The sequence below is a fragment of the Macaca mulatta genome, chromosome 2 (assembly GCF_049350105.2).
Source record: "Macaca mulatta isolate MMU2019108-1 chromosome 2, T2T-MMU8v2.0, whole genome shotgun sequence".
NCBI lineage: Eukaryota > Metazoa > Chordata > Mammalia > Primates > Cercopithecidae > Macaca > Macaca mulatta.
The window spans coordinates 111,984,715-112,007,211 of NC_133407.1; the positions used below are offsets into that span (position 1 = coordinate 111,984,715).

The 22,497-nt window shown below is 59.2% G+C and overlaps 1 protein-coding gene and 1 non-coding gene across 2 annotated transcripts in view; both read right to left on the reverse strand.

The window, feature by feature from the left end:
* COL7A1 (collagen type VII alpha 1 chain) overlaps positions 1–22,497 on the reverse strand; it is a 31,801-nt gene that overhangs the window by 7,784 nt on the left and 1,520 nt on the right. Inside the window, exons 3-91 of the mRNA XM_077992568.1 lie at positions 22,264–22,423; positions 22,083–22,176; positions 21,829–21,990; positions 21,549–21,712; positions 21,344–21,473; positions 21,125–21,241; positions 20,876–21,022; positions 20,672–20,788; positions 20,447–20,596; positions 20,238–20,366; positions 19,474–19,617; positions 19,260–19,385; positions 19,014–19,157; positions 18,394–18,513; positions 18,121–18,264; positions 17,664–17,789; positions 17,436–17,582; positions 17,059–17,181; positions 16,575–16,721; positions 16,200–16,334; positions 15,970–16,113; positions 15,752–15,888; positions 15,338–15,464; positions 15,107–15,253; positions 14,849–15,021; positions 14,715–14,750; positions 14,605–14,631; positions 14,464–14,508; positions 14,330–14,392; positions 13,809–13,889; positions 13,684–13,719; positions 13,508–13,543; positions 13,259–13,330; positions 13,073–13,150; positions 12,810–12,836; positions 12,675–12,728; positions 12,492–12,554; positions 12,330–12,389; positions 12,167–12,202; positions 11,904–11,948; positions 11,791–11,826; positions 11,392–11,436; positions 11,261–11,296; positions 11,106–11,141; positions 10,699–10,731; positions 10,495–10,548; positions 10,048–10,107; positions 9,923–9,958; positions 9,735–9,815; positions 9,598–9,633; positions 9,358–9,402; positions 9,061–9,132; positions 8,780–8,824; positions 8,511–8,537; positions 8,264–8,293; positions 8,067–8,147; positions 7,960–7,995; positions 7,849–7,884; positions 7,677–7,757; positions 7,399–7,434; positions 6,912–6,974; positions 6,780–6,824; positions 5,134–5,169; positions 5,026–5,061; positions 4,813–4,908; positions 4,659–4,694; positions 4,536–4,571; positions 4,385–4,432; positions 4,003–4,038; positions 3,772–3,894; positions 3,489–3,689; positions 3,358–3,393; positions 3,215–3,277; positions 2,948–3,016; positions 2,828–2,872; positions 2,639–2,701; positions 2,413–2,457; positions 2,048–2,083; positions 1,883–1,918; positions 1,716–1,760; positions 1,519–1,551; positions 1,377–1,439; positions 1,225–1,260; positions 1,066–1,146; positions 864–932; positions 698–733; positions 576–617; positions 334–378; positions 208–252 (exon numbers count right to left, since the gene is read on the reverse strand). Of these exons, the coding sequence (XP_077848694.1) occupies positions 208–252; positions 334–378; positions 576–617; positions 698–733; positions 864–932; positions 1,066–1,146; positions 1,225–1,260; positions 1,377–1,439; positions 1,519–1,551; positions 1,716–1,760; positions 1,883–1,918; positions 2,048–2,083; positions 2,413–2,457; positions 2,639–2,701; positions 2,828–2,872; positions 2,948–3,016; positions 3,215–3,277; positions 3,358–3,393; positions 3,489–3,689; positions 3,772–3,894; positions 4,003–4,038; positions 4,385–4,432; positions 4,536–4,571; positions 4,659–4,694; positions 4,813–4,908; positions 5,026–5,061; positions 5,134–5,169; positions 6,780–6,824; positions 6,912–6,974; positions 7,399–7,434; positions 7,677–7,757; positions 7,849–7,884; positions 7,960–7,995; positions 8,067–8,147; positions 8,264–8,293; positions 8,511–8,537; positions 8,780–8,824; positions 9,061–9,132; positions 9,358–9,402; positions 9,598–9,633; positions 9,735–9,815; positions 9,923–9,958; positions 10,048–10,107; positions 10,495–10,548; positions 10,699–10,731; positions 11,106–11,141; positions 11,261–11,296; positions 11,392–11,436; positions 11,791–11,826; positions 11,904–11,948; positions 12,167–12,202; positions 12,330–12,389; positions 12,492–12,554; positions 12,675–12,728; positions 12,810–12,836; positions 13,073–13,150; positions 13,259–13,330; positions 13,508–13,543; positions 13,684–13,719; positions 13,809–13,889; positions 14,330–14,392; positions 14,464–14,508; positions 14,605–14,631; positions 14,715–14,750; positions 14,849–15,021; positions 15,107–15,253; positions 15,338–15,464; positions 15,752–15,888; positions 15,970–16,113; positions 16,200–16,334; positions 16,575–16,721; positions 17,059–17,181; positions 17,436–17,582; positions 17,664–17,789; positions 18,121–18,264; positions 18,394–18,513; positions 19,014–19,157; positions 19,260–19,385; positions 19,474–19,617; positions 20,238–20,366; positions 20,447–20,596; positions 20,672–20,788; positions 20,876–21,022; positions 21,125–21,241; positions 21,344–21,473; positions 21,549–21,712; positions 21,829–21,990; positions 22,083–22,176; positions 22,264–22,423 (6,799 nt within the window). The remainder of the gene's footprint in view (positions 1–207; positions 253–333; positions 379–575; positions 618–697; positions 734–863; positions 933–1,065; positions 1,147–1,224; positions 1,261–1,376; positions 1,440–1,518; positions 1,552–1,715; positions 1,761–1,882; positions 1,919–2,047; positions 2,084–2,412; positions 2,458–2,638; positions 2,702–2,827; positions 2,873–2,947; positions 3,017–3,214; positions 3,278–3,357; positions 3,394–3,488; positions 3,690–3,771; positions 3,895–4,002; positions 4,039–4,384; positions 4,433–4,535; positions 4,572–4,658; positions 4,695–4,812; positions 4,909–5,025; positions 5,062–5,133; positions 5,170–6,779; positions 6,825–6,911; positions 6,975–7,398; positions 7,435–7,676; positions 7,758–7,848; positions 7,885–7,959; positions 7,996–8,066; positions 8,148–8,263; positions 8,294–8,510; positions 8,538–8,779; positions 8,825–9,060; positions 9,133–9,357; positions 9,403–9,597; positions 9,634–9,734; positions 9,816–9,922; positions 9,959–10,047; positions 10,108–10,494; positions 10,549–10,698; positions 10,732–11,105; positions 11,142–11,260; positions 11,297–11,391; positions 11,437–11,790; positions 11,827–11,903; positions 11,949–12,166; positions 12,203–12,329; positions 12,390–12,491; positions 12,555–12,674; positions 12,729–12,809; positions 12,837–13,072; positions 13,151–13,258; positions 13,331–13,507; positions 13,544–13,683; positions 13,720–13,808; positions 13,890–14,329; positions 14,393–14,463; positions 14,509–14,604; positions 14,632–14,714; positions 14,751–14,848; positions 15,022–15,106; positions 15,254–15,337; positions 15,465–15,751; positions 15,889–15,969; positions 16,114–16,199; positions 16,335–16,574; positions 16,722–17,058; positions 17,182–17,435; positions 17,583–17,663; positions 17,790–18,120; positions 18,265–18,393; positions 18,514–19,013; positions 19,158–19,259; positions 19,386–19,473; positions 19,618–20,237; positions 20,367–20,446; positions 20,597–20,671; positions 20,789–20,875; positions 21,023–21,124; positions 21,242–21,343; positions 21,474–21,548; positions 21,713–21,828; positions 21,991–22,082; positions 22,177–22,263; positions 22,424–22,497) is intronic.
* MIR711 (microRNA mir-711) lies at positions 7,382–7,457 on the reverse strand. The gene has a single exon (NR_032735.1). It is a non-coding gene; the product is annotated as a microRNA mir-711 (primary transcript).

Here is a 22,497-nt window from a genome sequence, read left to right on the forward strand (position 1 = left end):
CAGAAGCCAAGACACGGCCCCCCAGAGCTCAGTGTGTGGAAGCCAATAGCCTGTGGCTCCCTGTTCTCCAGGGAGCAGGCTCCTGGATGTTGGGACATGCAGCCTGACTCAGGGGCTCAGACATGTGCCCAGGCCCAAGAGTGGCCCCTTGTGCCCACCATCACCCGCCTCAGGCCAGGCTCACCCTTGCCCGGGCCCCAGACTCACATCTTCCCCAGGGTCTCCGGGCTCCCCTGCACGGCCAGCTTCACCCTGCAAAGAATGGCTGGAGAGGGGTGTCTGGACTGAGCCTTCTCTTCTCAGTACTCAGGTCCTGGGGCCAGCCCACCTCACCTTCTCGCCTCGCGGCCCTGGCAGTCCTCGGTCACCTTTGGCTCCCTGTTGACAGAGGTCAGGAGGCAACACAGTCACAGATGAGACTCCAGAGGGAGGCATGAGGCCAGGGCTCAAATATGGGGTCTACTGTGAAAGCTGAGGGTCATGAGGGTAGGTAAACTATGGGTCAAAGGTCAGATGTTGGGCCACTGGAGAGACAGGAACCCCAGAACTTCTGCTGTCAGAAGTTCCCTACTCACCGGCTCACCCACCAGGTCTCCAGCAAGGCCTCCAGGGGCTCCCTGGTAAGGGGGAGGGGTCAGTGGGATTCCTCGGCCCCCACCAGTTGACCCCTCCTCACTGGCAGCCCCTACACACTCACCTTCTCTCCCTTTGCTCCAGGGAGCCCGACCACAGCCTGTGGGGAATGCTAGTGAGTTTCCTTCTCCTCCCCGCCCCCACCCTGCCACCCCCATGCGTTTGGAAACAGGCTTGTGGGTGAAGCAGAGGAGTTACTGCAGGGGGTGGAAGTCAGGGTCAAAGATCACCTGTCCAGGGGCCCCCGTGGGGCCAGGCTCTCCTTTAGGTCCGACAGGGCCGGGCAGACCTGGTGATCCCTATGGCACAGCAGCGGGAGGAACTCAGTGTCTCCACTACCACCCCTGCTGCCCCACTCCTCATATTTCAAGCTCACAGCGGGGCACCACACCCCACAGCAGGCCCACAGCGAGCTGCCCCCAGAACACATACTGGCACACCAGGGCTCCCTCTGTCTCCATCTTTTCCACCGGCACCATCTCGACCTGGGGCTCCCGGCTTCCCTGTCTCCCCCTGAGAGGGAGGAGCTCTGTCAGGGCTGCCTGCTGACCCCTGACCCCTGGAGCCCAACCCTTGACCCCCAGAACTCACCACTTGTCCAGGCAAACCTGGAGACCCCTGTGGACCCTGAGGGAGAACAAGTAGGATGTCAGGGTAACAAGGGACACACAAGGACATGAGAGAACATGGGCCCCAAGGAGTGAAAACACAGTGTCCCTGCAGGGGCCACAGGGCTCACTCACCACAAGGCCCGAAGGCCCGGGGGGACCAGGAAGTCCCACAGCTCCAGTAGGTCCAGGCAGGCCCTGGAGGAAGAGAAAGTTCAGGGCAGTGCCAACCCCACCCATCTCCCTATGACCCTAACATGTGAGCTAGGCCACTCACCCGTCCAGGGGGTCCTGTCTCTCCAGGCTCCCCCTGCAAACAACCCAGAGACTGCATGAGCAGAGCCCACACGGCCAGGGCTCCTGGAGCTCAGCCTTACTGCAGGAGATGACAGCCCAGGAGGTTGGCACACACTACCCCGGGCATGGACATGGCTCAAAGGAGCCTCCTCCTCCCATCCACACACCTAGACTCACCTTCAGGCCAGAGGGTCCCTGGGGTCCTGCAGGGCCAGCAAGACCCTAGAGAAAAGGGTCAAGGGCAGGGAACAGGGCTCAGGGATTAACACAGAGAAGGTGTGGCTTATCAGTTGTGGCCAATGCCTATCCCATCCCTTCCAGACCCTCACTCCCTGGTCACTCACCGGGGCACCAGGTGGTCCAGGGTCTCCATGACCACCCTGTTGGGGAGAAAAAGAGTCTGATTAGGGGGAATTAGCCTCGCCCCACCAGGGAAACTAAGGCAGTACTGCTCATTGGGGCAGGGCACAGGATGGAGGCAGGATAGGTGAAGGTTCTTGGGTACTCACCGCTGGGCCAGGGGGTCCTCTTGGACCCTGCAGACCCTACGTAGAGAGGGCACTGATGAGCCTCAATCTGGGCCTCACTTGGGCCTGTTCCCAACCTCTGGGGCTTTTACCTTGGGGCAATTTCCATACCTCACCCTTTCCAGTCACAGATAACACCTACCTATGGGCTGCCTCTCACAGATAGCACACATGGGCCTGCACACACACATCCACATACAACCACACACACAGACACAGGCACACACAGACAGGCACACACAAGCAGGCACACACAAACACACACACACAGACATGCACACACACAGCAGCAGCAGCACCTAGCGGAGAGTCCAGAGCCTGGGCCGGGTGCTTCAGCCATCACTCACCGGCTTCCCTTCAGGCCCAGCCACACCACGCTCTCCCGGTAGACCCTGCAGAGAACAGGTTTCAGGCCTTAGTTTCCCAGTTCCAACTTCCCCTCCACCCACCATCCCCCTTGACAGAGTCAGGACTCAGACAGTCCCAGGCAGTGCAGACCCCAGCCCTGCACATAGAACAACATATATGAGAGCCACCTTCTTGCACATGTGTGGCTGTTGGGCAAGGACTTACCAGGTTGCCATCCTGGCCCCTCGGTCCAGGCTCTCCCCGGTCTCCTTTGATGCCTGGCACACCCTGAAGGCAGAGTGTTGTGCCCTGAGTCCCCAGTCACTGCCACACACCCAGGTACTTAAGCACATCACCTCTCACGTGCCCCCAGAAAGGAGGGGGACTCTATGGAAGTGTGGGGAGAGGTCTCACCCTGTCTCCTTTGGGACCTCGGTCACCATCGCTGCCTGGCTCCCCCTGTGGGGATGAGATGTCAAGTCAGTCCCTAGTGCCACGGTAGAGGGTGGCCCCGAGCTGAACCCACACACTGACCTTAGCACCCTTGAGTCCAGGGGGTCCCTGTTCTCCAGAGAGTGCAGGACCTGGCCCATCCACAGACACCTAAAAACACAAGGTCACAGGGGAGAGATGTCTCTGTCATAGAGGCATGGGCGGGTCATCACAGATCTTAGCATCACAGAGGGTTACAGGGTCAGAAATTCCAGGGTCATGGCACACACTACCATATTTCTGGGGACCAAGCTAAGGGTGGCTTCCTGGTCACCAGTCACAGGCTTAGGGCAGGGATGGGGTGATCACCTTGGGGCCAGGGGGTCCAGGGAGCCCAGGGGATCCAGGGAGGCCAGGAGGGCCATCTCTGCCCTGCAGGAAACAAGAAAACGGGGTGGCAGCCCCAGCACAGCCTCCAGGCAGCCTGCCCCACAGAGCCCATCGCAGCCCACCTGTTCTCCACGTTCTCCTTTCTCTCCCCGTTCTCCCTGAAATGCAAATAGCGGGTGAGGGCCAAGCCCATGGGGGTCCCACCCCTCCCAACCGCTCTTCCCTTACTCTCCCGGCCAGCCCCCAGCCTCACCCTCTCTCCTGGCCTTCCTGCCTCTCCCACACCCCCAGCCCTGCCTGGGAGCCCGGGAATACCAGGCTTTCCAGGCTCCCCGGCAAGGCCGGGAGGTCCAGGGGGGCCCCTCTCCCCAAGGGCCAGGCCAGGTGGCCCCTGAGGGCCAGGGTCTCCACGGTCTCCCTTCAGCCCGCGTTCTCCAGGAAAGCCGATGGGGCCCTGCAGGAGTTGAAGAGAGAATGCTGGTTGCTGTACAGCTACACCCCCACAGGGTACACCCCACTGAGCCACCTCTGCTCACCTCCTTGCCTGGGGAGCCCCGCTCGCCTGGGTCCCCCTTGGGGCCTCGACGCCGTTCGGGCACAGGCAGGAAGCTACCAGAGCTCTCATCCCAGGTCTCCACGATCTCCCGCAGGGCAGACACCTGAGGGACAGCAAGAGGTCAGAGGAGCGGGGTGCATCGCTGCAGCTCCCGTGCCTGTGGGCCCTGCTAGGCCCACTTGCCCCTATCCCCAGCCCCTAAACAACCCACCTTGATGCCTGCAGTTTCCAGCAACCGATCCACGTTCTAGGGACAAAGGCTGGGTGAAGGGCTGCCCATGACAGAGAAGCTCCTGCCTTCTGCTCCACGCAGCCTCAGGAAAACACCTCCACGCCCTTTTCCCCAGGCCTCTTGCCCAGAGCACCCTTTAGCACTTGGCTGAGGCATGGCTGGAGACCCCTGAGAGCCCCTTTCTGGCATGTCCCCACTGCCCAAGTTCCCTTGAGTGTGGGCTACAAGAACCCCAATGGGGCAGGGCACTGAACATACAGCACAGAACCTATGGAGCCTCGTGGCAAGGGGAAGGGGATGGTGAGGTGGCCCCCATGGGCATGCAAAACAGAATCAAGGGGACTTCCCAAGGCTGGCTCACCGGCACACTTCCAGGCTCTCCTCGCAGGCCACGCTCTCCAGGGAGGCCCTGGAAAAATGAAGACAAACTGCTAGGAACCAGCCTATGGGCGTGCATGTGCGCATGTGGGTGCTGTGGCTACCTGGGCGTGTGGAAAAGGTGGGGGCCTCACCTGCTCCCCTTTGGATCCAGTCTCCCCACGGTCACCCTGAAAACAAGAATGACCAGGTGAGGAAATGACCCCCAGCCTGGTCAGCCCCTCATCACGCCCCCTACCCAACATCCACACACTTACCTTGGGGCCCGTGCCTCCTGGAACACCAGGAAAACCCTGAGATACGGCAGAACACAAAGGGGTCACACAGGCCTATGGCTTCCTGGGAGGGTTATCCATGAAAACATAATGGCTTCTAATGCTCTCAAGTCCCAGAATGACCCAGGACACTCACCTGGCCAGGAGGGCCCACTGGCCCTGGGAGGCCTGGAGGGCCCTGGGGTCCAAGGATGCCAGGAACGCCACGCTCACCCTTGGGGCCATCACGACCCTGTGAGGGATGCAGTCAGCATCAGGACCCTGAGACCTCAGAAAAGAGTGGAGTCATATCCCCCAGGGTCAGGGTCAGGGTCAGGGGTCAGAGGTTGCAGAAAACTCCAACACTCACTTCTCTCCCAGGGGCACCTGAATCTCCTTTCTCTCCCTAAGGAAAACAAGGATGCTTCAGACATGGCTCCAAGCAGAGACCAGGGAGACCCCAGGTGGGGGACTTTACCTTCCTCCCGTCTTCTCCAGGGTCCCCAGGTTCTCCCTGTGGGCAGAGGACTCACATCAGCCCAAACATTCACTTGTGTCTGACTGCAAGACACTATCTTGGCAGATTTCAGATGACTATGACTGTATTTCTGGGCCTGTAGCTCCATGGCTGTGTATGTCTTGGAGCATGGCCTGTGGCCGTCCGAGTGAGCTGCTGCATGTCTAAGGGTGTGCCTGTGCAGCCCTGCTCACCCCAACAGGCAACTGCACACATGTCCTCTGTCTCTGGCTCTCTAGAGGTAGCTCCACATTCATGCATCTCTGGGTTGGTGATTGTCCACATGTCCTGGGTGTGTGCATATCCATGTGTGTCTTAGTACATGTACCCATGGGTCTGGGTGTCCTAGTCTGTTTGCACATCTTGGCCCATGTCTGCATATGGGCATGGGCTTATATATGTCTCCAAAGGCTCCCAGTGCCTTGGGTCTTGAGGCCTATGTGTTGGCATCTGTCTGCAACTCGTGTGTAGCTCAATGTGTACGACCATAAGCGTGTGGGTGACGATATAAAGTCATGTGCCAGCATGTCGTAGCACATGTCACAGGTCAGAGCCATCCATGTGTGTCTCACCATGTCTCAACACAGGTCCACATGCAGTCTTGGGTCCATGTCTGAGCACATGAGTCTGGGTGGAAGTGTCTGGGTGTCAACATGTCTCTAAGTGCCTCAAATGTGGCTTCACACTAGTGTGCTTGTGCCTGTTGGCCTGTCTGTGGCTCTTCACTTGTGCCTATGGCTGTGGGTTATCTGGGCATGTGTCAACCCATCCTGGCACAAATTGGCCCATTCACCAAACCCCTATGTTTCTGTGAGGCTGCATGTGTGTGCATATAGAACTATTTTTCCAGGCCTGATGCGGTGGCTCACGCCTGTAAACTCAGCACTTTGGAAGGCCGAGGCGGGCGGATCACCTGAGGTCGGTTCGAGACCAGCCTGACCAACATGGAGAAACCCTGTCTCTATTAAAAATACAAAATGCAGCCGGGCGCAGTGGCTTAAGCCTGTAATCCCAGCACTTTGGGAGGCCGAGACGGATGGATCACGAGGTCAGGAGATCGAGACCATCCTGGCTAACACGGTGAAACCTCGTCTCTACTAAAAAATACAAAAAACTAGCCGGGCGAGGTGGCGGGCGCCTGTAGTCCCAGCTACTCGGGAGGCTGAGGCAGGAGAATGGCGTAAACCCGGGAGGCAGAGCTTGCAGTGAGCTGAGATCCGGCCACTGCACTCCAGCCTGGGCGACAGAGCGAGACTCCGTCTCAAAAACAAAAAAACCCAAAATGCCAGGCGTGGTGGCGCATGCCTGTAATCCCAGCTACTCAGGAGGCTGAGGCAGGAGAATCACTTGAACCCAGGAGGCAGAGGTTGCGGTGAGCCGAGATTGTGCCATTGCATTCCAACCTGAGCAACAAGAGCGAAACTCCGTCTCAAAAAAAAAAAAAAAAAAAAAAAAAAAAAGAACTATGTTTCTGGATGCATCTGTATGTCTGGGCCAGGATGCATGTGTCTGCACGTGTGCCTCATGTGTTGCTAGAGATCTTGGCTATGTAGGTGTGCTGGCGTTTCTTGGCAGGTTTCGCCGCAGTTGCCCTGGACACAACTCACTTTTTTTCCATTCAGGCCAGGTTTGCCATCCTCGCCTGGCTTTCCCTGTGGGAACAGATCACTGGTCAGATGTCAGGGATCAGGTGAGGGTAGTAAGGGGGAAAATAGGGTAACATGAAAGTCTGGACTCACCGGTAATCCAGGGGAACCAGAGGGGCCAGGGGGGCCCTGTTCTCCACGGAGGCCTGGAAGCCCCTGGAAAAAGTATTTGTTAAGATTTATAGGGCCTCTGAGATATTCCTTGGGGCATACCCCATGGACTAAGAGGACCCCAATAAGATCTCCCTCCAGGGTACAGACCCCCAAGACTGGGAGGTCCCATTGAGATCCCTCAGGCACAGACCCCATGGATGGGGGGCCCCCTGCTGATACTCCCAAGGGAAGAACTCCCAGAACTTGGAGGGCCTATGAAGACTCCCAAGGCAAAGAAGGTCAGAAAGGGGGATTCTACTAAAACCTGTCTGCCAGGGACTGAGACCCCTCCCGAGGACTGAGACCCCTCCCAAAGGCAAGGGTGAACCAACGCCCCCCACTCTCCTGATGCTGTGACTATGATGATCTGGTCGGAGCTTATGCAAACCCCTGAGTTCCCTCTGTCCCAGCATCTCCCCTCACTTACGTCTCTCCCTGGGTCCCCAGCTTTGCCTGCAGCACCCTGAGGAGAGACTCAAAGTCAGTTCATCATGGTCATGGGGTCAGGGGCTCTAGTCCCTGTAAGCCTAAGGCCTGCATGGCAACAATGCACCCCACCCAGGCAGGGCTCTGGGAGAAGACAGAGACAACATGTCTGGCCCCAGAGCTCGTCAAGGCCAAGACCAACCAACGAGGCTGGGGTCTAGGGCCCTCATGTGAAGGGATAAGGGAAGGGGACAACCAGGCAGGACTACCTAGACTCACATTCAGCCCAGGGGGCCCGGAGGCTCCTGGTTTCCCATCCAGTCCGCTCTGGCCATCCAGCCCAGGGGGACCCCGGTCACCCTGTGGAAAATAGAGTGGTAAGAGGCCACCAAGGCCGAGGTGGATCTGATAACCCAGGCTCATGTCCTGAGAAACCTACACACCCTCTCACCTTTTCTCCTGCTGGGCCTCGGACACCTGGGTCCCCCTGGAGGGAACAGGGTCAGATAAGAGGTGAGGGCAAGATGGGGACTCGGCAGACAGGGCAAAGTGCATCACTCACCTGTGGGCCTGGGGGCCCGCGAAGCCCATCTATGCCCTGAAGATAGGGGAGGAAGAAATCAGAGTGGGCCCTCCCACACCTGCACCCCCAGGACCAGCCATACTCACCCTATCCCCAGGGGCTCCAGGGAGGCCAGGGTCGCCCTTGGGCCCTCGAGGACCCTCTTGTCCGCGGTCCCCAGGCTCTCCCTGTGGCAGAGATAAGCTTGCTGAGGAACAGCCTGGAAGCTAAGCCATGCCCAAGGTAGAACCTGCCGGGAGGGGCACTGGGGTCTTTCTTACCCTCCACCCACAGACTCTAATACCTTCTCTCTTGCTCCAGGTCCTATGTCTACCTGTGGGGGGAATGGCCAGTGAGAAGAATGGCTCAACAAGGGGAAGAGTGGTTGGCGAGGGGATACAGGGTCTGTGAGGGGCTCCAGGGATCTATGGAGGTTTCAGAAGGGCAGCTGGGGGAAGTGGGAATTAGTGGAAGGAACGAGGGGACATGACGTGGAGCCAAAGGGGCAAGTGAGGGCAATGACAGAGGACCAGACCCAGTGCAGCCCTTACCAGCCGTCCCGGGAGTCCTGGGGGACCCTGGGAAAGGAAATGATTATAGTCAACAGGAAGCCTCAGGTCCCAGGCCATGGCTCTGGTTTGCTCCAGGCTCAACTCTGCCCCCAAGTTCCCCGAAGTACCCCAATGCCAGCCCCCAGCAGGCATGGGTGGCCATCCATGCTTCCCACCTTGACCTCCAGACCCCTCGTGTGAAGGCACACTGGCAGCAGTGCCAGGGGACCCTCAATCCTTTCTGAGCCCAGGACACCAGCCCTACTCACCGGCTCCCCACGGTCACCCTTGGATCCAGATGGTCCAGGGCTGCCCTGCAGAAAGGCAGGGGTCAGGACCACTCAAGGTGGGCAGCAGTTTGGGGGAGCTTTGGAAGCACCATGGGGACTCATGGGAATGTTGGTAGGCTTCAGGTGGGCGTGATGCAGGGGTCACAGGAAGTAAAGATTGGGAGGGTTTAGCATTACGGGGTTGGGGATAGGATCAGGTGTTGGGAATTGACTGGTTGCAGGGTTAAGGTTGGGGTGAGGAGTCATAGATTGGGACTCACATTTTGTCCATCCGCTCCAGGATCTCCCTGGTTTCCCTTCTCACCCACAGGCCCCCGAACTCCAGGTGCCCCCTAAGAAGAGCAGCTGGCCTGAGACAGACCCAGTATTTTGCAGGTACCCCTGTGACCCCCTACACTGCCTCAGGCTCCCCATCACTCCAAAATCCACATCAGAGGTTCCCATCACCCCATGCCTCCCTGCAGGGCCTCCCATCACCCCTTAGCCCCCCTCAGCCTTTCCTATCACCTTCATGCCCACCTCCCATCACCCCGTTACTTCTCTCTGCCAAGACTCACCCGAAGGCCACGCTCGCCTGCTTTTCCAGGCAAACCTGGGTCACCCTGGTGATAGAAAGAAAAGTCATACTGCACAGGGGAGTTAGGATCTAACTCACTCAGGGAGAGGGGACAGAGAAGGGCCTGAGCAGCAGCTGGACAGGAGGCAAGGAGTGGATGGATGGTCTGGTGGAGCCCCAGCCCACTGGGATCCTAGTTCAAGGGTAAAGGATCAGAAACCACAGTGGGAAGAAGTCTCACCGGAGGACCCTCGTCACCTTTCTCTCCAACTTCACCCTGTGAAACATGAGTGTCAGCCCTGGTTTCAAGAACCCCATGATGCTGGCAACAGCCCTACTCCCTTACCCGCCGTGACTCCCCCGGCTCCAGCCTCTTACATCTCGTCCTCGGGGGCCAACAGGTCCTGGGGGGCCAGACCGCCCAGGGTCTCCCTTCTCTCCAGGAGGCCCTGAGTCACCCTGTGGAGGAGGCAAGAGGGAGGTGATGCAGGATGCTCAAAGCAGGCAGTCCTCAAGGGGAGGGGATCCCGGAAGCCTTGAGGTTGCCCAGGGTCATGGGTACTCACTGGGGGTCCTGCTCTGCCAGTAAGGCCAATGGGACCCTGAAGGGAATAGAAGGGGGACAGGATTTAGTCAGGGTCCTACCACCTCATCTCCCTCTGTCACACTCCCCATTCCGACATTGATTCACCCGGTCTCCAGGGTCTCCCTTGGGGCCAGGGTCTCCAGGAAGAACCAAGCCAGGTGCGCCCTGTGGATGGAAGGATAAGAAGTCAGGAAGACAACCTCTACCAACCACCCCCTAAACACTTCCCTTCACGGGCCAGGCGCAGTGGCTCACGCCTATAATCCCAGCACTTTGGGAGGCCGAGACGGGTGGATCACGAGGTCAGGAGATTGAGACCACGGTGAAACCCTGTCTCTACAAAAAATACAAAAAATTAGCCGGCCATGCTGGCGGGCGCCTGTACTCCCAGCTACTTGGGAGGCTGAGGCAGGAGAATCATTTGAACCCGGGAGGCAGAGCTTGCAGTGAGCCGAGATCCCGCCACTGCACTCCAGCCTGGGCAACAGAGCGAGACTCTGTCTCAAAAAAAAAAACAAAAAAAAACAAAAAAAACCACTTCCCTTCACTTACCCGTTCCCCTTGGACTCCAGTAGCTCCTCTGGGCCCAGCAGGCCCCACATCTCCCTGGAGGTGACAAAGACCATCAGTGCTAGTCCCAGGCTCCAGTTAACCCCCTGACCTAGCAAGTCCTATGACCCTCAAGTCCCATACATAGGCCCTATGACCTAGACCTCAACTCTGTAGAAACCTCCCCTTGCCCCATACCAGGCTTACCTTTTCTCCTTTGGGTCCAGCAACAGCAGGTCCCTGAAAACAAACAGGACAGATACAGCTTGGCCCTGCCTTGGGGTTGTATGACCAGTCTTCATTGGAATGGAGGTCACACAGAATTCGAAGTCATACAGCTCAGTCTCCACCCAGAAGTCACAGGGTCACCGCCGATAGCAGGGAAGGGGTTATACGAAATGGACTGACACAAAGAGCTCATGACCTGCATGGCGGTCATGGGGTCACAGGATCACAGCCAGGAGTCTGGAGGCAGGTTCTAGCAGGTGAGCCACAGAGCTCTGAGACTGCTCACGGGCCCAGCACTGTGGAATCACAGCCCAGATAGTGTTCTATAGGAGGATCACTGCTCAAGGGCTGTGCTGTGCTCAGAGCCCCATCCTCTCATCACTCACCACCACTGCAGGGTCCCCAGGACGACCAGGCTCCCCCTGTGGAGAGAGGATAGGAGCAGGGACAGGTCAGGGAGTCACCTTGGAGCCCCAAATCCCAGTGTCCCACCTGCCACACCCCTAGTACCAGATAGTACCACCCCCAGTCGAGGACCCACCTTCTCTCCTTGGCGGCCGGTGGGTCCTGGTGGCCCCTGAATGTAGAGAAAGTGGGAGTCCAGGAGGGGAAAGGAAAGGGGAGGGACACATAAAAGTCCCACTCGTGGTCCCACCACAGTCACAGACTCACTTCAGGACCCTCTGCTCCAGGACGTCCAGCAACCCCTGGCAGCCCCTGGAGGAAAGAAAGGGAAGAGCTGTGCAGGTGGGTGGGGATGGGGGATATGGGCAGGGCTAGAGGCTGGGGTGGGGGCTGGAGAGGGGTCAGGGAAGATTGGGATTTAGGTTGGCAGGGGTAGACTTGGCAGGAGGACAGAGACCAGGTCAGTGAAAGTCAAGGTCAGTTCAGCAGGGTCAGAGATTTAAAGCCAGGTCCCTGGGGCTGATGGTTAGAGCCTGTATCAGCAGGGATAAGGGGTCATTGAGGAGGGGTGAGGAGCAGGGGCAGCGGGGGTCAAGGGCAAAAAGCCAAAACCAGAAAGGGCACAGCCAGGTCAGCTGGTATGAGCATTGCAGCCAGTGGGCTTACCCGGGATCCCGCTGGGCCTGGGGGTCCACGTTCGCCCTGATGGAACAGAAGAGGTCAGAGCTGAGTTGGGCCAGATCCTCCAGGGCCCTTGGAGCCCCCCAGGTTACACTTACCTTCTCTCCAGCCTCACCCAGGGGCCCTGGAAAGCCCCGGTCACCCTGAAGACAGAGGATGAGAGAACGACAGAGAGAGAGGGTTGGTGGCGGGCTTGAATGTCAAACCCCAGACAAGGGGTCTCAAACTCCAACCACCCCCTCCAAAACCACAACCTCTGACCTGGAGGGAACTGTTATCTCCTGATCTTCCAGCCTCCCCTAACACCACGGGGAGCCCGGAGTAGCACCCCTCACACCTCAGTCCCCCAACTGGTACTCACTTTGGGGCCAATAGCTCCAGGAGGTCCCCGTGGGCCCTGGAAGGGATGAATTTGGGGGTTCAGAGATTTGCGTTTGGGCATGAGGATGGAGCAGTGGTTGATGATTGAGGTGGGGGCTGGAGCTGTGCCCACCACATTCAGAACCCCTGGCCCCTCCACTCACTTGCTCACCCGGAGACCCAGGTTGTCCTGGGAGGCCTGGAGCTCCATCCTCAGAGTCACCCTGAAGGAGAAACGCGCGGGTGGGAAGACCGAAGGGAGGCCCTGCCCCTAGCACCCAGCCTCCCACCCCAGAACTGGGATATCATCAAGTCAGGCTCCCTACTTTTTCTCCTTTCTCTCCAGGGGGGCCAACGGGGCCTTGGGGTCCAGGGCTTCCGGGAAGACCCTAGGAGGAAGTGAGTAAAAATGTGAGCAAAGAACTATGAAGCCCAGCACCCAACCACTGCCCCAGGAGAGACCCACAGCCCTGAGCAGGGCCCCCAGCAGAGCCTCAAGGCCCACTCACTGGCAGCCCAGGCTCCCCGGGAGCAATGCCACCTTCACCTGGTCCAGGGGGACCCTGGAAGAGAACAGCAGGTCACGGAATGAACAGGGGAATCAGACTCCAAGCCACCCCCAGCACAACCTGTCCCTCACTTACCCGCTCCCCACGATCACCTTTGTCACCCTAGAAAACAGATGATGACCCCATGACCCTGGGCCACACCTCACTCCCAAAGATACTAGGAGGGATGAGGGTCATGGGGTCCAATTAGATTACAAGGATCTTGGGAGAACTGAGGCATCATGGTGAGGATGGGGGTGATCAGAGGGTCACAAGAGCCAGAGGAACTGGTAGGGGTTATGTGGGTTCAAATGGGGTCACCAGGTCTCTGCATCACATGGCACTCATGAGGTTGTCACCTTCATGGCTGTTCCAGGAAGCCCTGGGGGGCCACGGGGTCCTGGGTCCCCCAGTGGTCCACGAGGTCCAGGGGGGCCCTGATGGAGGAGACAAAGTATAAGGTGCAACCCCATAGACCCTCCTCTCACCCCCTCTTGTCAGTCCCCCCACTACCCATCACTCGCCACCACATACTCTGGACTTACCGATGGTCCAGGGTCCCCTTTCCGCCCAGGAAGCCCAGGTCCTTCGCCTCCAGTGATTTGTCCGGGAGCCCCCTGTAGGGACAGAGAGCAGTGGGCAGGATTCAGGATATGGGGACCTTGAGCTGGAATAAGTCCCTAGACACGTCCAGCTATTCCTATTCGCGCCTTAGGCCCTGCACAGGGTCTGGCGTGGGGCAGTCCTGCTCCTCCCTGGGACATCCCGGCCACCTCCCTTCCCCCTTCACCTACCGGCTCCCCCTTTGGGCCTCGAGGTCCTTGCTCTCCCTGAGGACCAAACAGAGCAGAGGGTGGTGCTTGGGCTCAGGCGAGTGTCAGCGTGGGCACTGACCCACCACCCCAGGCTCCCGCCCTGTGGAAGAGCCCTGGGAAGACACTTGGAGAGCAAAGAAGGGAGGGTGCCTTACCGGTTCCCCACGAGGGCCAGGCAACCCTGGAGAGCCCTGCAAATGGAGGCCAGAGGCAGAACAGTCGGAGCCACCCACCCACTCAGGCAGCGCCCACCCTGACTCGCAGGGCAAGGCTTGCTCACCTTTAGGCCAGGGGCTCCAGGGGTCCCAGGAGTCCCGGGGCGGCCAGGGCTGCCTGGACGCCCATCTGCTCCAGGGAAGCCCTGAGGAGGTGAAGAGGTCAGGGCAGGAAGGGACCCTGCCCCAAGGCCCCTGGTTTGCTGGAGGGGCCTCACCCCATCAACAAGGGGTCCCCTACCTCACTGGCCCCCAGGTATTATTGGGGGTGGAACAGTGAGGCAGAGAAGTGGCCCCTCAGAGCTGCACGGAGTCCAATTCCAGGCACAAGGGCAGTGACAAGGCAGAGGGCTTCCCTGCCTCTGGGACTTAGAGCTGCTGCTCAGGCTCTGCAGAGGGGCTAGAAGCCCCACTGGCCCTTCTACTTCAGAGTGTCCCCTAAAGTCTCTGCGGTGGTTTATAACCTCCAGCTGGGCTTCTAGGAATTTCCGATGATTCTAACTCTGCTTATTCCTTCCCTCTTGTAAAAACCCTGAGAAAGCTTTGAGGAGTGCCTCAGAGAAACCTCGATGGTCCCCACACTCACCCTTTCGCCCTTAGCAATGGCACTTCCAGGGGGCCCCTGGGGGCCAGGAGCACCAGTCCTGCCCTGAGAGAAGAGAGCAGGTTAGGTGGTGATAAGCCAGTCAGGGTGCAGGGACAGATGTGGGGGGCACTCACCGGGAGGCCAGGGTCGCCAGGAGGCCCAACTTGTCCTCTCAGGCCCTAGGAAGGGTGATCAGTGAGACCTGTGCTGCCAACCTCCCCTGCCCCACTGACACCCAACCCACTCTCTATTCCCCGCCCTACAGGGGCACTTACCATTTCTCCAGGTTCCCCCTTCTGGCCCTGGGGAAAGACATGTCAGATGTGGGTCAGAGTGGCTAGCCCCAGGTGCAGCTTCTGCCCACCTCTCGTCACAGGACTCTTACCTTTGGACAATATACTGGGCAGGGTTCTGGCCGGGGCTGTGGACATAGGGTCTCTTTGAGGTTGAACATTTCTACCAAGAACCCCCAGATCCCTTATTTTCTACCACCTAGTCCCCCAGAGGCCTCTTCCAAACCTGAGTAGTGAAGGATGCCTGACACAGGGCTGCGGCCAGACCACTGACTGCCCGGTCCAGGCTTGGCCCATCATCCACGGCGAAAAAGGTCTGGACAGAGTCCATGCCCGGCACCAAGCGACGCAGCTGCTCTGGGTCCGCTCCAGCCATTCCCAACATCACCACTTTAAGCCCTAAGGTGGGGTCCAGTGGCTGCTTGATAGCCCTGTCAGGGCCACCCCTATTCCCAGACCCCTTCCCCATCAGCCTACTCCTTACCAGCAGCCTGGGCCTCACGGATGGGGCTGAATATGTCACCTCTCAAGGGTTCATCCACTAGCAGAACCATCACCCCTGGCACGTGCTGGCGGCGCCCAGGAGCATCTGGTGCCAACACATATCTGTGAGCTGTGACCACGGCTGTGCCTGGAAGGAAGGACATGTCAGAACCCTGGGGCACCAAGTTCCCAGTGGATAGCCCCAAGAGTCCATGCCTGCTGCAGTCCTCACCCAGGTTGTTCCCACTTGGGTCCATGTAGGGCATGTCACGGATCCTTTGCAAGATAATGCCAAGGTCATAGGAGCCATTCAGGGGGAACAGTGGGGAGGGCCGGTGACTGTAAGACAGCAGGCCAACCTGGGGTGGAGGGAGACCCAGAGCCTAAGGAGGATGATAGAGCAGGGATGGGGGTGCACAGAGCCTGGAGAAACACATCAGGCTGTATGTGACCAAAGCCTGACTATCTATTAGGGAGTCAGCAGTGACGGCAGGATAGGAAGCCAGGCAGCAGGTGAGATCTGGAGCCTGTGGGAGAGCTGGGAGAATGACTGAACCTGTTGGGTGGTCAGGAGATGGTAACTGGCATGGAGCCTGGGTGGGGGGCCACAGGGAGAGGTAAGAATCTGGTTGCCCCAGGACCAAACCTGAACCGCCTGTGGCCCAAGAGGCCCAAGTGCCAACACCAGACGCTCCAGGACCCGCCTCGTAGCCTCCGCACGGTGAGCATTGTCTTGAGTGGCGTGTGGTAGGAACACCACATCCGCCAGGCCACGGGGACACACTGCAGGAAGGGGAACAAGTTACTGAAGCGAGCAGCCCACCCAGACACACCTTTCTGCCCTTCCCACTATGCCCGCCATACCTGGCGCCTGTGTGATGGATGCCTCAGGACCCTGCACGCCATCCAGGACAGGCGTCAGGGAGAATATGTAAGAGACGCCAGGCTCTAGCCCTGTCACCCGCTGGGAGCTTGAGATCCCTGGAAGTGTCTGCGGGGCCCCAGGCACTTATGCAGGAGAGAGAACTTGATTAAAAATCAGTCTCCACAGAACCCCAACTGCCAGCCCACCCCAACCCTGGCCTCCCCCTCACCCTGGCCAGGGCCTCTGAGTGGCCGCCAGGATAGGATGTAGCTGGATGCCCTGGACACTGGGGTCCAGGCCAAAGTCACCGAGTCGATCGAGGTGTCCACCACACGTAGTTCAGTGCTTGGAACACGAGGTGACTCTGAAGGAGGAATGAAAGATCGAGGATCAGAGGTTGAGTCCTGAGAACCCAGAGGGGAGAGAGATCTGAGATCCTGGGTCGGGTTTGTCTTATTGAAGCGTCATGAGAGGTCATGCTGGGGTCACCCAGGGTCAGAGGGTGAGGGGTGGGGGTACAGGAGGAGTCACTCAGAATCGGGGTGCAGGAAGCCAGGGTGGGTCATCAGTAGGGGAGGAGCACGCCAAGGTGAGGCAGGCTTACCAGTGCGCACAGTCATGTCTGCAGAGGGCCCTTCTCCAGCCGGCCCTAGGACACTCAGCCTCACGCGGTACTGTGTGGCTGGCTCCAGCCCGTCCAGGTGATAGCTGTTGAGCTCGGGCCCCAGGACCCGGGACTGTTCTTGGCCACCTGGGGCAGGCGTGAGGGTGGGGGCCAAGAGCATGTGGGAGAGTGACACCTGGAGGCATTAAAGGGCCCACCCACCTCACTGGCTCTGTTAACTGGGTCCACCCTCCTGACTTCCTCATCCTCACTGACTCTGCCCACTTTATGGACCTTGCCAGACTGACCCTCCATGAACTCATTGATCCTGCCCACTTCATTGACTGATCTTACCTACTGTCACTGATCTCACAGACCCCCAATGACAGACCCCACTCACTGTCACTGTCCTCACCTACCTTGCAGCATCTGCCACAGCTTTGCCCCCATTGGTTCCTAACCCCCTCCCAGGGACACCCCTCACCCTCTGGTTGCCAGCGCAGAAGGAAGCCCTGCACTCCGGGCACCGGCTCCCAGCGCAGCCTCAGCGAGTGCTCCCCGCGCTGTACCACGTGAAGCGTCCCCAGGGCTGGTGGAGCCTCAGGCGCTGGAGAGAAAGCTCAGGAATCAGGGAGGCTCTGCCCCAATGGCCCCTGTGCCAATCCCAGGCCCACCCTGGCACACGCACCCCACCCAGCCAGCCCCTCTGCCTATCCCGGGCTTCACCTTCCCTCCTCTCAGACCCCGCCCCCAAAGGCTCACTACCAATCCTGGTCCTTTCTCCAATCTGGAGCACAAGCCCCGATCCCCAAACCATCCACACCACCCATCCCGAGGCTCTCCAGCTCATGCTCTGCCTACGCGTGGTGACGACAATGGAGACAGGTGTGCCCTCGCGGTCCCCGACAAGTGCAGTCACTCGCACTGAGTAGCTGACTCCACCTTCGAGACCCCGGATCTCTGCAGAGTCTGTGTTTCCTGGGAGTATCTGGTGTCTCATGGGGCCACCTGGCCAGGTGGGCATAGAGCAATGGTTAGGGGTGGGCAGTCCCAGCCAGGAAGGATAGGGGTGGCATCAGGGAGCCATACCTTCACTTCGGCCCCAGGCCAGTCTGTAAGCTGTGGCCCCAGTGACCCCTACCCAGGTGATCCGCAGAACGTCGCTGGAAGCATTGAGGATTTGCAGCCTTGACACACGGCCCACAGGCTCAGGGGCTGGGGACAGAGGCAAGGTAAAGGGGTCTGGCAGAGAACAGAGTGGTAGTGCAGGCATGGTTGACACGGGGGTAATCTGAAAGTCAGTGTGAGGTTAGTATGGACAGGTCACTGTAGGCAGCCCTGAGAAGGAGGAGGTCAGTGCCTTGGGGTGGGCAGTGTGGGGCCACCAGGAAGTCACCGTGGGTGGACACTTAATCAGTGCGGGGTGGGTCAGTGTGGATAGGACAGTCACTAAGCAGGGGCGTGGAGGCAGCTGGGCAATCAGGAATACACAGCAGGGCAGGGTAGCTATTTCGGTGTGGCTAGCAGCTGGTTAGGGTCCACTCACCAGTCCTGACAACCACAGAGGCAGGGGGCCCATCCACACCAGCCACATGGGCCCTTACATGCACCGTATACTCAGTATCTGGCTCCAGCCCGTCCAGCTCAGCCACCGTGGCCTCCCCAGAAACCAACTGGGATTTCTCTGGGCCTAGGAGCAGGGACGGAGGCAACTCCAGGGCTAGTCAAACTCTGTCCCCCAGAGCCCCACCTGGACCCCCAATAAACCCCCAGCCCCCATTCCACCCTGACCTGCCCCCTCCCAAACCCCAGTCCCCACCGTGGGCTGAGTGCCAGGAAACCCTGTATCCTGTGGCGCCAGGAACCCTGGTCCAGGTAATGGTGACAGATGAGCTGCTGGCCTGAGTCACATGGACGGTCCTCACTGGGCCCAGTGGGTCTAGTGAGGAGAGGCAATGGGGAGTCTGTTGGAGCAGGCAGGAAGGAGTGGGGCTATCTGATACTGATAGTGGAAGGCGATGAGAGTCTAACAGAAGACAGGGATCTGATAGAGGAGATGGTGAATAGGTCCAGTGGAGAAGTGGGGAGATGGAGGTTTTAGGAGGCAGTGAGGGGGTCTGATGGAGGAGAAAGTGTAAATCTCAGAGGAGATTTGGGTCCAGCAAAAAAGGGGTGGGGGTCTGAGGGCTGAGGTGGTGGAAATTTGAGGGCAAAGATTGTGGGAGTCTTAGGGGAGAAGCGGGGGAATCTGAAGATGGGAAGGGCTTAAGGGGAGACAGCTGAAACTGAAGGGGAAGCAGAGTCTCTGAGGGAGGAGGGAGTAGGAATCTGAAGGGGGAGGCAGGAGTTCTGGGGAGTAGCAAGGGTCTGCAAGGGAAGGCATGGGGGTCTGAAAGAGCAATGGAGGCAGAGAGTCAAGGGACAGGGGTAGGCCCTGACCTGTTCGAGCCACGATGACCGCAGCGGGGCCCTCCTCTCTCCCTCGAAGTACAGACACAGCCACCTGGTAGGCGGTTCCAGGCTGCAACCCTGTGATGTCTGTGACAGTAGAGTCTGGGGGCAGTGTCTGGCTGGACTCTGGACCTGAGGTCAGAGGGAAATGCTGGCATGGCTCCTGCCTGTCCCCTCCGGCCCCCATACCCTCATTGGTCCCTTCAGCAGTCCCCCCACACACCCCACACTGACCACTGCCTGTGCTCCAGCTAATCCGAAATCCACTGGCTCGAGGGACGGGTCCCCAGGCCACCCTCACTCTCGTAGCATCTGACACCACAACCCGCAGCCCTGGAACAGCAAGTGGGGTTTCCGGCTCTAGGGGTTAAACACAGAGGTCAGAGGTCAGAACCAGGACCAGAGTGAGGCAGACAGCTGTCCTCCACAAGCTTCCTGTAGTGCTCACCCCGGCGGACAGTGAGGACACTGGCACTGCCCTCACGGGAACCCACTCGAGCAGACACCCGCACAGTGTAGCTAAGCCCAGCCTGAACGTCATCCAAGTCGAACGCTGTCTGACTCCCGGGAAGCATCAGGATCCGCTCAACCCCTAAGAGAGAAGTCAGCGTAGGTGGGCAGGGGTCAAAAAGAGACAGGGATGTGGGACGATGGCAGTGATGGACAGGGACACACAGCAAGAAGGGCCATGGAGGTGGGGATGTGGGGTGGTGGGGACCAGAGAGATGGGATATGGTTGAAAAAAGTGAATGCAAGACAAGGACATAGGATGAAAGGGGCCAGTGATGGTCAGGGACACTGGAGGACAGGGGTCCGTGGGATGCTGGCATGTAGGATGACAGGAGCCAGTGGACTGCAGTGAGAACTGATGAGCTGTTGATAGACACTGACGTGGGATGGCAGAAGTCGGTGCTGGATGGGGACATGCAATGAGAGGTTGGTGTACAGTGGTCACCACTAGGGTCACAGAAAGGCAGGTGACTGAGTTTGTGGCTGTGCAGAGTCGCAAGCCATGGACAGGGGTGTGGGGCAGGGAGGAGATCGGCTGGGGCAGGGTAGGGGCAGACACACCCTGTGACACTTCAGGGCTCAGTGCCATCCTGGGAAGCAGATGGATAAGGAGACAGGGAGGAGACTATAGGGACCCAGGTGTGGAAGGAGAGGCTGGAACTTCAGTGTGTGTGGTGGGGGTGCTGGTTGTGTCCACCTTACCCTGGGTGCTGCGCACAATGATGCGGTACTGGGTGGCACCAGGGACTGGGCTCCAGGACACTCGCACCCGCTGCCCGGGCAGCTCGGTGGCTTGCAGGTCCATCACAGGGCCCACAGGCAGCTCTGGTCCTGTTGGAGAGCACAGCATAGAGGCAGCCTGGGGCTCCGACACCTCCCCCACTCACTGGCCCAGCCCACAGAGCCCTCACCAGTGGGAACCACGGTTGCAGGGGTGGCCACCTCGCGGCCCTCCAGCAGAGTGTAGAGTGTGAGGCGGTACTCTGTGCCCGGCTGCAGCCCATCCAACTGGTAGCGGGTCACATCAGAGGGCAGCACCACCTTCTGTGGTGGCTCCAAGCCTGCAAGATGACAGGGTCAGGCCAGCTGACGCCATGCCCTGACCCTTGCCTGTCCGTCCCTTCCCCCACACTGACCAGTCTCACGCCGCCATTCCAACCGGTAGCCACGGGCCTCAGGCACCAAGTTCCAGGAAAGGAGGATGGATGTGGGGCCCAGGATGACCGGGCGTAGGGTCTGCTCAACAGAAGTGTCTGCCCAGGGCACATGGGATGTCAGTGGCCTCCGGTCCTTGCCCTGCCTGCCCGTCCCAGCCTGACGAAAGTGCCCAGCCTTCTCACCAGTGCGAGCCGTCAGGGAAGCGGTGGGCCCCACACTATGGCCAAACAGAGTGCTTATGGTCACCTCATAGTCTGTGCCAGGCTCCAAGTCGTGCAGCAACACTGAACCTTGCCCAGGGCCCAGCTCCTGCTGCTGTGTGGGCCCACCTGCATGGGGGGCACCAAAAGGCCAGTGAGCCTTGCAGACACAGGACTCTACAGTTTTGTCTGAGGTGCAGGGACTCCCCTCAGCCCACATCTCTCACTCACCACTGAGGACCCGCCATGTCACACGGTAGCCAGTGGCACCTGACACACTCCGCCAGGCCACCAGGAGGCTGTGGGCTGTGGTATTCTGGATGGTCAGTTCCGGCCCCTCCAGGGCAGCTGGGGGAGAGTCCCACCAGGGATTCATGGAGTCAGGAGTGGGAGGGGGTACTGGGGTGGGGAGTTAGGTGAATGGGGTCAGAGGCTGGCAGAATTGCTCACTGGTCCGAGCTGTCCCGCTCACTGCCTCCCCGATGCTGTTGGCGTAGAGGGCAACCACAGTCACTTGGTACTCAGTCAGTGGCCGGAGACCCTGCAGCCACACGCTGGTCTCACCAGCTGGGATGTTCACCTGCCCAGGGCCAGAGGTCACTTTATCTTGCCCAGCCAAGTCCCCAGCCACCACTTATCACTCCTGACATCCTACCTCCTGCCGCTCGCTCGGCAGTGGCTGTCCCAGCCCCGTCAGAGGAGTATACTGGACCTTGTAGCCAGTCACAGGGCCACTGGCCGCTGTCCACTGTACTCTCAAGGATTGGCTGCTTGGCTCAGACAGCACCAGGTCTCGTGGAGCAGAGGTTGAGTCATCCACTGGGAATGGGGGATCAGGGGATCAGGCAGGAGGACTGGGGTGGGCATGTGTGGTGCAGAGTTGGGGTTAGGGTCCAGGGTCTAGGTCGGGGCACACCATGTAGGCAGGAACTCACGAGGCCGGGTCACAGGCATGCCACCAGCAGTTGTGCACACTCTCCGGGAAACGAGGGGGAGTAGTGTCCTCAAGATGCTGAAGTCATTGACGAAGAAGAAGAACTCACTGGTGGGCTGTGAGGCAACTCGCTTCAGCTCCTCAGGGTCGGCATTCTTGATCCCTGAAGTGACAACCAGTCAGGACTCAGTCACCCACATGCTCTCTGACCGCTCCCACTCCCCAGCTGACCTGTCATCCCTGCTCGGTCCTTACCCACAGCAAACAGCTTGACCCCCTGCCCCTTCAGCTTTTGGGCAGCTGTGTCCACCAGGTCCTGGGACTTCCCATCTGTGATCAGGATGCAGACCTGGGACAGGTGCAGGGGTCAAATCACGGCTCCTCTGAACACTTAATTTGGGGTCATCTTGGGAGGCATGGAAGGGGTAAGGATCACCTTGGGGACACCAGGTCGGGCCAGCTGGGGCAGGAAGACACGGTCAGCCACATGGAGAATTGCAGCCCCTGTGCGAGTGTTGCCCCCTTTGTAGCTGAGCTCACGGATGGCGCGGATCACATCACCCCCAGAGCCAAGTGCATCCAGGCTGAACTCTGTCCTGTTGGAGGGTAGGGGTGGCAACAGGCTAGGACTCAGGATCTCTTCTGGCCCTGGCCTTGAGGAGGCCTCTAG